This window comes from Xiphophorus hellerii, chromosome 23 (assembly GCF_003331165.1).
Source record: "Xiphophorus hellerii strain 12219 chromosome 23, Xiphophorus_hellerii-4.1, whole genome shotgun sequence".
In the NCBI taxonomy this organism is placed as follows: Eukaryota; Metazoa; Chordata; class Actinopteri; order Cyprinodontiformes; family Poeciliidae; genus Xiphophorus; species Xiphophorus hellerii.
Window position 1 is genome coordinate 17,712,370 of NC_045694.1, and position 14,585 is coordinate 17,726,954.

Sequence of the window (14,585 nt, forward strand, 5' to 3'; positions counted from 1 at the left end):
TTGCTGAACTCGAGGAAGCATACTTGACCTATATTTATTCTAGCATGAAATTTGGCACAAAAATAGAATGGTAAGTGCATATGCATGTTTTTATCAATGTCAGTGCCAACATGTTTATGAATTATACAGTATCTGGATGAATAGGTTTGCTCGTGACTTTCCTACCTTCATATCATGCAGTGAAATCCGTAGCAGGCTGACTTTGTCCGACTCGGATAGCAGCTCCACTTTGCTGATGCTGCTGAACTCAACCAACTGTGGATATCATGTTGATCTTGTGGTTAATGACTTGACTCAATCCATACTTGGCACCTACTAGCAAGCTGACCATCACTTCCCTGTCCTGAAGCTGAACACAGGTGAAAGCACACAAAATTACAATAAAAGGATATCACAGTTACAAGGCATATCAACAAGCCAGGTGTTTAAAAGTACACCTGTTTATTTGCACATGATAGCAAATCACTTCAATTAGACATCTAAATGGCACAAGGACAACTTGTTGAAGCTTAAACCAAATATCACAATTGGTAAGAAACTGGATTTAAGAGACAGACTGGTTTGAGTATATCAGAAACTACAGCCTACATAAGTGTTGTTGCTGGTCATGTCTATGCCCTTTACTGGCCACAGAGTACCCAGCTTCTGATGAATACTTCCTGTTGCACAGTGTACCATGTGTCAAATCTCCATAGTCACCTAGATGTAAGTCATCCAGAGCACATTTTGGTGAAAATGGGATATTCTTAGCCTCGATGTGTACTAACAAATCTGTTGCAACTGCATGATGTCACGATGGCAACATAGACCAAAATCTCTGAGATTTGTTTCCCTTACCTTATGCCAAAAATAATTACTATTGTTAAGCGAAATGTCAGAGGCTAAATAAGGGCCTAATGCAGTACTACCATGATGTACCTAGTAAAGTGTCTAGTGCTTGTATTTTAGCAATTGGACTCACACAACTTAAAAAAGGTTCTTACCATCATTGTTGCTGTGTAAGACCGTCCACCATAAGAAATGAGTTCTCCAAGCTGAGTAAGGTAGGCCAATCTAGCCTGCGTAGCCGTTATTACCTGGAACACAAGTTAACAAAAAAAGAGAGAAAATATAGTAAAATCAGAAATTCTCTGACTGTCTAAGCAGATAAAGCTCTTCCTTAATTGCTCCGCTGCCCACTATTTATCAGATTCTAACGACTTTAACCTTATAGGACATTAACAGCTAAAATTCTCCCAAAACCTTCACAATACAGGCACTATCTTTAACGGCTTTCTGTCTTTTTCTGTCACTCATCTGTCATTCCTTGTTTACCTTCTGTCGTGGCTCAAGAAGGGACTGGATTTTTTTGAGGTGGTAGCTAATTGCCTTCCTCAGGTCCTTCTCCCTCATGTTGCTCAGCAGCGTGGGTGAGATAAAACTGTCCAGGCCAAACTCCTTCCTGCCAACAACACATACACAGACATGAAAATCAAACTTAGAAGAAAGTGCTCTGGTTGACAGCAATATCTGTCTTATTACTAAGAATAAATTATATCTATAAAAGGACTTAAGACAAAGAAGATGTCATTGTAAAGGCAACTATGAGTCACTTTTATAATTGAAAACAACATCAACATACTAAAATATTGATTTATTTAATAAAAACTGCAACTATTTTCTTACATGGGAAAACAAAACCCTTTGTTGTCAGCAGTCTGCTTTCTGAAGCTAACATTACCCTTGGCAATTATCAGAAGTTAGCAATTTAACTGTATTTTGTTTGACAAGCACAGCCTTAAAAGTAAGAAGGTTTGCATGAATTCCAGTATGCATACCAGTTTGTGCTGCTAAACCTTTCCATGCATGTCAGTAAATGTAGATCCCTAGAGCTGGTGTGTATTTAGGCTATTGTCCTCATTACACATGCCCAATATGTTCCATCACATTAATAAATGACGTATCAATAAATTAGTATCTTCAGTCTAGACTAATCATAATCCTGAAAGCACTTCACTTTCTAGATCATCAAAATCATACACGCTTCAAAAGGACAGCCAGTAGTGACCTTCGTGTTGTAACCTTAAACTGACCCAGACACACACATAAGACTCACGTAATGCTCTTGATAGATGTCCGGGTCTGTCCACAACTATCAAGTCTTTCATGCATGTGCAAGGCAGCCAGCCGGAGCGCCGTGTTACACTTCATCTCCACAGCAAAACGCTCCTGTAGCACATCTCCAACACTCTGAAATCATCAACAACCACAGTGAAATGCGTACAGACACTGCATACACACATCCATGTGAAAGCATGGCGCACTGCTGTTTCTGCTCTAATGTACCACCGACAGTCTACTTTACGGCAGAGGTTGAAAAAAAAAATAGGCAAATCTAGAAGTCTTTTAAAGTAAAACCAACAGTGGGAACTCCAAACTGTCAGGGAAAACAAGCACAGCAAGATGCAAAGTCTGTTTTTAAAACATTAAATCAGCATGAGATAAGTGGCACTCCTGTGGCTTTTATTGTGCAATGAAAATATGCACAGACTGTGTATGGCTTTGCATATGTTGGTTTTACAAAGAAGCCTCAGAGCTACGCATCATCAAAGTGGCAACTGCTTAGAACAGCAAATATGAAGATTAATACAGATTCAAAGAGGAGCAAGAATAGAGTAAAGCAATTGTTACACGACAGAAGAGAATCATAAGAGACTGGGACTGTCTTGAAATAATCAGAGAGATTCACAGTCCAGCTTCACAGTTCGAACAAATCCTTCAACTTTGATGATTATATTTCTTAGTTTTGGGGGATTTTTGAAAGAAAGCACATTGATTGACGACTGTGAACTAAACAAAGTACATACAATCTTTTCTTTAACTTTATGATATATGAAGGTTTCTCCAAGTTAGTCACTAAAGTGAATAAAAAATATAAGTAGTGCTGTTGACAGGTTTCTCTGACCTGCAAAAAGAGATACTCAAAGGCTAAGGAGTCCTCCTGCAGCATGTCTGTGGGGTCTCTGGGAATGAAGCAAACCCTGAACAGACATCTATAATCATGTGAGTCTTTTTTCTGCACCACCTGGTGGAGACAAAACATAGCAGATCCTAAATGCATTATACCGACACTTAGCTAGTGTGAGCATTCTTCCCTGCTCACCCAGGATGCATATAGGTTTGTCTGCAGATCCCTTACCTTTTGTATGAGCTCATCTTCATGCAGTAGTAACAGTTTTGTGATGCTATACTGTTGCTCTAGTACCAGACCAAAGTACTCAATCACCCGGATGGACAGTTTTTCCTTCAGAGTCAGAACAATGTCCTGGAAGGATGGAAAACCAAAATTTCAACCAACTAAAACAAACTTGCTTTTCCTAGTCTGCTGATGCCAGATGGACGATCTCACCCCTCTCCTCAGTTTTCCCCTGACTGGGAATAAAAAAAAGTGAAATCCAAGCAGGAGAGACGTTGTAAAGTGAAAATAAACTTAATCCCGCTGGTGGTGAGTTTTGGAAACAATTATCCTAACATGCAACCTCTTCCGGACACATTTAGTAATTATCATGCCATAATCAAGAGAGTTTGTGGCAACTGCAGCCAGTGAACATGCTACAAATTACAAAACACACCCACATTCCCTTATAAACTTGCTCACAGCAGAGACCCACTCATGCTGGTTTGCATGCGAAACCCTTCACCGGATTTTCTCAAAAGATTAAAAAAAAGAAAGTCGTGCTTTTTCAGAAAACCAAAGCTGTGCCAATCATTGGACTTTGAACAGAATAATGATCCAAGCATATGGCTAAATAATCACAGAATTGATTCCCAAGACTTTGAATCTTTGTACAACATGACATACATCAATGTTCAAAATGTTTGACTCGTATTAAGATTGAGATTCATCTTGATCTCTTGGGCAACAACATGGATAAAATTTTTATCATTAGCTGATGTCTAAATCTTTTATGAAAATGCCTCATTGAGCTCGGAGGGACATAATGAAGGTGAAAACAAAAACCCCTACCTTCACAGAGGTTGTATTGTCAAACTTAAAGGCCTTGGTCTGGCCATTCTCGAGATAGACTTTCAGGACATTAGGAAGGAAGAGAAGAGAGTTTCCCTATTGGAAAAAAGAAAGAGGAAGCAGTTAGACATGTAATTAAACAAATAGTAAAATGTACGCAGTTGTAAACTAAATGCATTTCAAATGTGAGAATAAACTATCCAGAAAAAAATGTATTCATTAATTCCTTTTTGGTAGAGTTTCTTCTTTTTTTTTTTGTCAGAGAAAATGTTTTACCTGAGTGTGCCCATTGACCACCACCTCCTCTGCAAAGCGCACTTTGACTGGATTACTCCTCAGACGAGCTCTCTTCTCTGCTGACATTATGGACGACTTCGGATTCTGCAAAACAAGAGCTGTCAATGAAACAAGCTTATCTTATAGCCAGCAGTGAAATAAGAAAATGCAGTCTGAGAACGCAAATTGTTTTAAAGAAATCAAAATTTTCGCATTGCAGTTCAGTTTAAAGAATGAGGGAATATGCAAACTTACTATCACATGTTAGGGAAAAAAAAACTGTTTCAAATGTCAAATGTGGTCTTATGACTTTATGTGACCTTGCTAACGTGTTGAGATTTTTCTTTGTACTCACTGTCATGTGCCGCAGAATAGTCACATTAATGCAATCCTCCAATTCCCTGTGTGGACAAAACCAACAAATAACACGGATGCACACACATCTTTCTGTACCTTTGTACAGATTTAATATTTCAATATTTTTGTTGAAGTACAACCACAGGTTTTTAATAAGCAGGTTTTTTTTTTGTTTACAATTAATCATCTGAAAGTGTACCTTCTGGTTCTAGAAGGGTGGTGTCTAAAACCACCTGTCAACACCTTGCACATCTTGGGATTGAAATTTATGCTTATGCTCTTATAAAGAGTTCAAATGCAGTCAGAATGAACTAAGTTTTGAAGGCTCAACAAAGATTCTCAATCAGATTTAGGCCTGCACTTTGACTGGAATATTCAAACACATGAATATGCTTTGATCCAACCTTAGACATACACTTGAAGGGTCCTGTGTGAAGTCGGACCTCTTTCCCCTTTTTAAAAACCTTTGTATATTTGAACAGGTTTTCTTCCAGAACTGCCCGGCAGCTTGCTTCATCCATGTCTTCCACAGAGTTATCTCTGACCTATCTGGTGTGCTCCTTCATGATGCTGTTTGCACTCTAATGTTCTCCAACAAACCTCTGAGGCCTTCACAGAACACCTGGATTTATATAAAGGTTAAATGACAAACAGGTGGACTGAATTGACTCTTTAAAGAACTTCTTAAGGCCACTGTTTATGCTGGATTTCATTTATTGGTATTACAGAATAAAATATTGAATACAGGTTTTAGATTTTCATCTATAAAAAGAGAAACGTGTTTTCTTTGACTTTTCTTGAAATTAAATATTGCAACGTGGTGATATGTAGAAAAGTACAAGGGGTATGAACAATTGTCCAAAGTGCAAGAGGTCTTCCACACAAATGTAAACATGAATGGTGCACACACTCTTAAAAAGCGCAACCATAAAACAGCTCAGATGGTGGATTTAGTCATCGTTCTGCTCTGTCATAAACCTTAGATAGATAGTCTCACCTCAAGATGATCTCCACCTGCTCTGGACTCAAATCCTCCATCACTTTATCATTTATCTGCAGCACCTGATCTCCTGGGAATAGGATTCCATCTGCAGGGCTCCCTGTGGTACACACACACATACACATGCTGATCATAAACCCTGGCTGCACATCCAGCAACATGCACAAGAAGCACACGTCACAGAGTGGCACACATGCTCACTGAACAGGGCTGACTCAACAGTGTTGGGCTGAGCTCTCCAGGACATGAGGGGTTACAGTTATTCTGGGTTTCTTCCAGTTCGCCTCTGCTCTGCCTCCTCTGGTTATTTATACTCATTTGTCTTCAGGCAAGAGAGAGGCACAGCAGTTTCATCTCACTCTGTAGCAAACGCACAGTCACTTGCAAGCCTACAGAACATATGGGATTGTCGACACACAGGCACATAGCTTCAAGCAGCTCTGCCTAAAACTCGTTTTTTAGCCACTGAGGGAAAGCTGCGAGCTTTCACACAAACACACACTGCAGCTCCACCCTCCTCTCTTGACATCGCAGTCTATATCCTCATTTCTCTGCTTTCTTCCTCTTTACTTTTTAAGTCATTCTTCCTCATAATTTCCTCTGGCCTTCACTGTTTTTCTGACTCCTCCCATCTCAAAGGCGATATGCATCTCTCTCCTCTGCCTTCCTTTACATTTTCGCACACTTTTTTTCATGTCTGTGTCGTGTTTGCACTTAATCTGTTCACTGCTGACAAATCCCGCTCTCTGTTGGATGTCCCCAGTTATCACCTCCCTTTCACCTTCTCACCATCTTTCTTTGGCAGCAGACAGCAATTACAGAGATGAGGGCAAGGATGGGAGTCTCCTCTAGGCTTTTTATCAGCTTATTTTACAAGATCGACGTCAAAGCGATGGATCAGCATCTTCGTGTCTTACCTGCTCCTGATACCTCCAATCAGAGAGGTTTAATGAAAAGTGATTGAATTTGGGAAGAATGAGCAGGTGGCTCTGCTGTTTCAGTGGCCTGCTCTGGCACAATGCCGAACACGATGGGTGAAGTCCAAGAGAGACTCATCGCGTGTATGTATGTGTGCATTTGAGTGCAGAAACACACAAAAATGTGCAAAAATGTGACTTGCTGCAGGCAGAACACAGTTTCATAAAGCAGGTGGCTATTTGGAGAGGAGAATTAGAAAATAGATTACACTCATCCACATAGACAAACATGTGACACACACACGCGTAATCACTCAGTGTGTACCTGGGGCAACATCCCTGACCAGCAGGGGGTTGTCCGTGGTGAGAGTGAAGCCATGTCCGGTGCTCCGGTCCAGGACGGGGTCTCTGGTGATCTGCAGCGTCAGTTTAGCCTGGAAGCTCTGACTGGACAGACTGTTGGAGCGCTGCGACCGCCCATCGCCGAGGAGACGCTCTCTGAGGAGGTCAGAAAGGAGGACAGGTCATCTGACTGAAGGTGGCAATACTTCATCTAAATTTTAGCCCACATTAATCTTGTAATATCTGTCCATTTGTCCAATTGCAAAGTATCCAGAACATGACATTATGTTTTGTTTTTTCTCCTTTAGAAATGTACACAGAAAAAGAAAGGAATAAAAGGACAGAAACAGATGGATAGATAACATTACTACAAATGTCATGTGTTCCAGGAAACTAACATTGGTCATAATCCTGAAAACAGGAGAGGCATGATGGTGGCAGCATCATGCCATGGGGACAACAAGCTGCATGTGGCTAACACTACAATGGAATGGCTTAGATTAAAGCACATTCATGTGTTGGAAGGGTCCTAGTCAAAGTCCAGACTTAAATTCAAGTGAATGTCTGTGGCAAAACTTGGAAGAAGAAAGATCCTGTTCACTGACGCTCTCTTTCCAATCTGACGTGGCTTGAACCACAATGCAAAGAAAAATGGGCAAACAATTCACTGCCCCATATAAGTATTCACTCGTTTTCTCCCACATCATATGTATTATTAGTGTGTGTGGATGTTTAAAGCTGGAAAGTTTAACTCATTTTGTTTTTAAAAATGAAAATACTTACTGCAAACACTTATTCAGAGTAAGTGTATGTGGTACTAATATACACATGAATCAACCCCTCATAGATTAAAAACGTAAATACATTTTTGTAAGAAATTATTTAGGCCTTGTTGAATTACTGCAGGATAAACATCAAGAACTTTTTTATTCATTGCAAATCAGGATTCCTTCTAAAGCAAATAGCAGAAAGCAGCCTGAGCCTTGGGATGGGTGAATATGTGTTCTGGGAGCTCTTGTTTTAAATTTGATGCCAGCAGCATCTTCCAAAATAACTCAGGGAAACGTGTGAAGGAAGATATTATTGGTTACTTTTTTTTTTTTAGCAAATCAGCAACGTCAGAAAATCTAATAGAGGCTATGTATTTAGGAAACAAAAACATGGAAATGAAACACAGGGAAATAATATAAAAACACATCAGTGTGCCCTGCGTTAAAAGGCATAGTTTGGGGATTTTATTGTGATTAGTAGTATCAGTAAAAGAAAAAGAAATGTTACTCTGTACAAAAGCAGTAAATGGGCAAAGATTTCATGCCTGAGGGTAAAAATAAACATGGCTTTGTGATGTTTATTAATGCTGAGCAACAGAAACAGGACTTTAGAGCAACATGTTGTCATCCAGAAAGGCAAGTCTTGCTTTTTTTTTTTTTCCTTTGGCAAAATGTTGCTAAACCACATTCTAAATGTGTTACAGCAGAATGACTCCATGCACAAAGACTGTCTACAATGAGCCGCCTTCTAGTCAATAGTTTATCTCACATCAACACTTCAGTCAACAATGGAGAGAAACTTCAGAAGAAGTATTTTGTTACACAGGAAGAGGGAATTTAACTTTCAAGGAAGAAAATCATTAGAGTCTGATGTTTGTTATGCTTTCCATCACAAAGTTCGAGTTGACTGTTTGTATATTTAAATTTCATAAATGATGTTGCACTTCATAGAGTCATACTGGTCACCTCAGTGGAATGAAGTTCACATTCACATAAAGACAAATAAACACCTTCATTCAAATCTAACAGTGTCATCCTCTCTTTGGGCCTTACTTTTCTGGCCAATTGATCACAACCTGGCAAAGTTTTCCCAGGAGCATCTACCAGGAGGAGTTCCTGGTAGATGCTTCCTCCTTCACTGAGAAAGAAAAAGCACTTCGCCGACTGCAAGAGGATGGCGAGCGTTTAAACGCATATTTGTGGCTTACTGAGGGGTGTGTGTAAGAGGGACAGTCAGAGATTGAATATGTACTCGGCAATGTGGTATGTGTCTTTTTGTATGGGTGTGGGAGGAAATCTACTCTGTGTGTACACCAGGTTAAGAAATGAACCTTCAAATTCCCCAGCTTTATATCAACAGTCTCTGCTTTTCTGCATTATGAGGAAGGTTTTGCAAAACTGAATAAATTTGCGCTTAGAAGCATCTGAAAGCAGCAACAATTTTACACATTTTTTGAGGATAGATTAGTTTGTGATGAATTTCACCTCAGTCTACTTTACATTATTGTTTGGTTAGAAATTGGGGGTTTTGTTCATTATTTATTTGCTTATTTTGTGGCTGCACCAGCCACCATGTTTGACATTTGAGTGTGTTTGTACTGAAATGCTGAGTTGGTTGTTACCAAACTGCTTTGTGGCCATGGTTAATTAGTCTCTTCACATTGCCCCAATGTAAGAGTGTGTGCGTGCATCATTGGCTGTTCCGTGTGTCCCAGTGATGGACTGGCAACATGTTCAGGTTGTAACCCACCAGACACTTTTACTACATCTGTCCAAAGGACATTATTCCAAATGTCTTATTGTTCATTTAGATGCAAGTCTTGCAAGCGTAAGTCTAGCTGCCATATTAATTAGATACAAGAGGCTTTCAACAGGCATTCTTCCAAGCAAGCCCTACTTACTCAGTCTTTTTCTAATTGTACTCACAAACTTGCTAACTAAGCTTGTAGGGGCTGAGATGTGGCTCCTCCTGGGTGATTTGAAATTTCTGAATTTGCTGAGACGTCCACTCCTGGGAAGACAGGCCTCTTTCTACAATGTTTTCCGCTTATGGATTCTTTTCCCACAGTGGAATTGGGAAGTTTGATTTGTTTATGAAACAATTGCCTCTTAAGGGTCACGTCTATTGTCTTTCATTCATTAAATTGCAACACACACGAAGCAGGAAACTTTCAAAGATAGGCATCTGCAAATGATGCTAGGACTGACAATTTGAAGCTCCCCATATTTTTTGCATACATAAAAGATTTCTTTCTTTAACTACAGGCATGCATGATGTGTTGGTGTTTGTTCTTCTGAAAACACACCCAATCACACATCTTGTTCCACAGCTATTTTCTTTTCTTTTCTGGTTTCTAGAAATTTTCTCAGGTTTAAAAAACATTTTTTTCACAATCTTCTCTGCCTCCTGTTCTTCCCATTACCTGCTCAGAGACTCTCGAGTGCGTCGAATTATTGTTCCCACCACCTGCTGCACCCGATTGGTCCTCCGAGCTGGAGACCTGCTCCTGCATCGCTCATTCTCCTCCATTTATCTGAAACAAAAAGAAAAGAGTGAGCAGAGATGCTTGAGAGTTGCTGACATGACCACAAAGAAGCAAAGCACTAGTGGAGAACGGATGAAAGAATCTGGAAGGATCAAATCAATTAGAAACCACTCATTGGGTTTGTTATATCTGTTTTTGGAGTCAGTGCCTGGGTTGTCTTTCAGTTCAATTTAAATTTCCATGCTCCTTTATATGCAGAACATGTTGTCTGGCTTGAAAGCAATAAACAAAAAGATATTAAAAAAAAAGAGAGTCCGATCAGGAGAATTGGGTGGAGCTTATTTAGCATGAGCAACAGCACATGACTCGATCAGCAGCAACTGAATCGTCACACAATGGTAGGATTTGCATTAGAAATGTCAACAAATATGCCAAACTCTGCATGTTTGCTGCAGCTCAGCAGCTGTGCATTTTTATGCTTAGCTTGCCCTTTGAAGCTGCAAGCTGTGGTGACATGGTGAATGATGCAGGGTCTCGGTTTGGCCCTCAGGGCGGAAAGCTGTTCAGCAGCTGACTTCAGTTCAAAAGTCAACTCTGTTACTTCAATTACTTTTCTCTCCTGTAATCCATTTGATACACAGCAACAGAGTGGGCAGATAGTTCATTTGCATTCTTTATTTCTTTAAAATATACTTTACAAAGCAAGTTACACTACCTATCGCACTACACATGCTTATGTTCAGCCTTTGTTAGAAAGCAAAATTTTCAGAGCTGTTAAATCAGATTAAATCAGAGCTGTTAAATCAGACGCAAAACTATTTACACATCTTGAGGTTTTCCACACTTTCTCACATTAAAACCACAAACTTAAGAGGATCTTATTGCTTGACCAACACAAAGTATCATGTGGCTTTTAGAGTGCAAGCAAACAGATACATTATTCCTAGATTTTTATTTGCAAATAAAAATCTGCTGGTATGCTTAAGTAAAGTTAACAAATTCCTTTTAGAAGTTGCCTTTTGAGTAAATAAAGTCCACCTGTAATTTAATCTCCTCACAAATCCAGCCATTCCATGAAATTGACCAAAACGTGGTCACCAACTAAAGGACTGATAGGATGAACAAGAGAGCAACAATCAGAGAAGAAGGCAAGAGGACAACAGTAACTGGAGGAGCTGCAGAGATCCACAGCTCATGTAAAAGAATCTGTTGACAGTACGCGTGTCAGTCAACCAGGGTTTTGTGTAAGAATGGCAAGAACTCAGTCGTAAACATTCCCGTTCGTGTTTGACACAAACCATAGGGGACACGGAGAAAACACGTTAGAGACGGTGTTTTCTCTAATGTGAACTTTATGGCCAGCATGCACAAAATGAGTATTGCAGAGGACTAACACATCATGCTCGGAGTGAAACCTTCTGATGTCTACATGTTGCTATGAGGATGTTTTTTTTTCCTTCAGCAGAAACAGGAACACTGGTCAGAGTTTATGAAAAAATGGGCGGAGCTAATTAAAGGTCAGCGCTGAAGGGAAATCTGTCAAAGGCTGCAAAGCACTTGACACTGGGGCGGAAATTCACCGTTCAGCAGAACAATGATCCTAACCATACAGCCAGAGCAAATTACATTCATGCATTTGACTGACCCAGTCAAAGTCCAGGGCTAAATACAATTAAGAATCTTTGGCGAGACATTAACATCCAATTTGACTGAACTTGAGCTACTTTACAAATTGCCCATATTTTCAGTTTCTAAGTACAAACCCTGAACATCTGAAGCTTTGGAGCTGCAATTGTAATGGAAGAAGATATTGTCTCTGGAGATACTGATCAACCATGTTCCACACTTTTCAGATATATTCAGATCTTTTTAAAAATGTGCATCTTTTCCTTTGAAATTATACCCTAGTTTATGGTGGTCTATCAAATAAAATACCTACAAGATTAATTAATGTTTGTATTTGCAATATAACAAAATGTTAAAACTGTTTATGAGGATGAGGGTTAGGGCAATACTAAAACATGGCTTTGCTCTGGACGAGACACTGATGACTTGTTCTGGGCACGTCCCACCAGGAGGAGACCCAGAGGAAGACCCAGGACATGCTGGAGCTGGCCTGGGAATGCCTCGGGGTTTCCCTGGAAGAGCTGGCCCAAGCGACTGGAGAAAAGGATGTCCAGGCCTCTGGATGTATGAATAAATTCATACTATGTTTATTTTCTTTTAATCTTTATCTACTGCTGATGCCTTCACTGCCCTCTTTACACCAATGGATGAAATAAACCCAGAATATTTGGCCAGAATGGTGAGAGACTCAACCCAGACCTAACGATGATGGATGTGTTCCTGAAACCTAACGATCGTTGGAGAAACTCAGCCAAGACATTTTGATCAGCTTTCAGAAATGTGCGAGCCAGCTTCTTCAAGCCAAGCCTTTTGTTCAGATCTTGAAAGTTTTACACCAAACTTCTGGCGGCCTGCCGCTTTTGTTTGCAGCATTTTAAAAACATGCCTTTTCAAATAAATGAGTAAAGCTTGGGGTATTTCAGTGAAATTACCCTACTGTGCTTTGAGGTCTTAGAAAAGAGTAGACACTGCAGAGCAGTCAATAGTTGATGCAGAGAAGTGCTGCTGTGAGTCCAAACAGCAGCGTTTAAGCTCATTTTGCTGGTTGTAGGCCAATGCTGACTAACTTTTCTCCCTGTGTTAGCAGCAGTAGTAGTCCTGTCCCATAAGAGGATTAAACGCCTTCGTAGGACACAGGCCTGAACTGGTCAGGGTGTCACTTTAGCACCTCCTGCTTATCAGGATTGAATCAGATTGATGTGGATGTGGAAGACTGGGTGAGACGGGATGACAAACAGATGGCCATGTAGGACCGAGTGTAATTACGGACACTTGTGCCGGTTTCAATCAGGCAAGAGGCACAAAATAATGGCATCTGTGTCCCATGCAGCTGATCACAGAACACTTTCTGGTTTCTACTGAAGACATTCAGAGGGTATGTAACTGTTATAAAAACATCAGCACAAAGAGGCTGCAGAAGTATTCTAACATCTTTAAAATAGTACACTCAGGTTGGAGGCACGACTTTAAGAAGGTGATATTCACAGAGACTCTCCATCCAATCTTACTAAGCTCGAGGAATTTTGCAAAACCTAGAGTGTCTAGATCAGGGGTCTCAAACTCCAGTCCTCGAGGGCCGCAGTCCTGCAACTTTTAGATGTGCCTCTGCTGCACCACACCTGAACAGAATAATTAGGTCATCAGCAAGGCTCAGAGAACTGATCTACACAAGGAGGAGGTAATTAAGCCATTTCATTCCAGTGGTTTGTACATGTGGCACATCTAAAAACTGTAGGTCTGCGGCCCTCGAGGACTGGAGTTTGAGACCCCTGGTCTAGATGATCAAACCTAGTAGACATACTCCAAAAGACTTGGACCTGGAATCACAGCAAAATGTGATTTTTGGTATTCAAGGCATGGTCACAGAAGGGCTAAGTAGATGCACTCCACACTTTTCAGATTTTATTTATTGAAGAAAAACAAATCTTTGACCTGAGAGTCATGCACTTCTTTCCGTTGGCCTTGTTAAATACACTTTTGTGGTTTTTACACTTCAAAGTATGAAGAAGTGAACACATAAATATCCAATATTAATATATACTAATTGATCATGAGCAGTTAGTTAGCAGTGACCTAATGGATGCTTCTCTGACTAAGGTTCTGTTTCAGTGGCCTGTTTTTTAGGTGGACAACCAAGTTTTGTTTGTATTTGTCCCAGACTTTCTCTGTTGTCAGATGATGAACTGAACAGAACAGAACGCTGTGAAACTAGCAAAATATTTTTTACAGCCTAACTCTGCTTTAAACCTCTCCACAACTTTGAACCTGGCCTGTCTGGAGTGTTCCTGGTCTTCATCTTGAGGTTCTCTAACAAACCTATGAGAACTTCATAGCTCTACCAGATTTATGCTGAGATTAAATTACACACAGGTCAATTCTGTTTGCTAATGATGTGCCTTTGTGTGGCAATTGTTTAGACAGGATTTTTATTTAGGAAAAAGCAGTTGGGACTCAGCAATAGTGACACATTATACATGCAATTTCACACCAAATTTCTTTTTGTAAAAAAAATGTGCACGCGTTTCCTTCCACTTTACATTAATGTGACAGTTTGAGTTTGTCTGTCACTTAAAAGTGCTGTAAAATATATTAAAATGTGATAAATTCTGAAAATGTTCAAGAAAGACGTTTCAAATGTGATCCATAGAAGAGGCTTTTTTGTGTTTAAATGCAACAGTCATTGTTGAGCAAGACTGTATTTTTTGCTGCTGTTTCTTCACCCATGTCTTTCATTTTCTCCTTTTGCTCTATAACCTTCTCTGTCCTTGCAGAGTCAGGTAGTCGTCTCCGATGTCAGTCTCTGTG

General features: G+C 40.0%; 1 protein-coding gene across 1 annotated transcript in view; it reads right to left on the reverse strand.

Moving 5' to 3' along the window:
- Positions 1-14,585, reverse strand: part of frmpd1b (FERM and PDZ domain containing 1b) — a 28,838-nt gene that overhangs the window by 6,674 nt on the left and 7,579 nt on the right. Inside the window, 13 exon segments of the mRNA XM_032554268.1 lie at positions 166-255; positions 257-349; positions 984-1,076; positions 1,315-1,441; positions 2,096-2,229; positions 2,945-3,064; positions 3,179-3,304; positions 4,007-4,102; positions 4,283-4,387; positions 4,638-4,683; positions 5,637-5,739; positions 6,882-7,054; positions 10,092-10,202. Of these exon segments, the coding sequence (XP_032410159.1) occupies positions 166-255; positions 257-349; positions 984-1,076; positions 1,315-1,441; positions 2,096-2,229; positions 2,945-3,064; positions 3,179-3,304; positions 4,007-4,102; positions 4,283-4,387; positions 4,638-4,683; positions 5,637-5,739; positions 6,882-7,054; positions 10,092-10,198 (1,413 nt within the window). The 5' untranslated portion in view covers positions 10,199-10,202.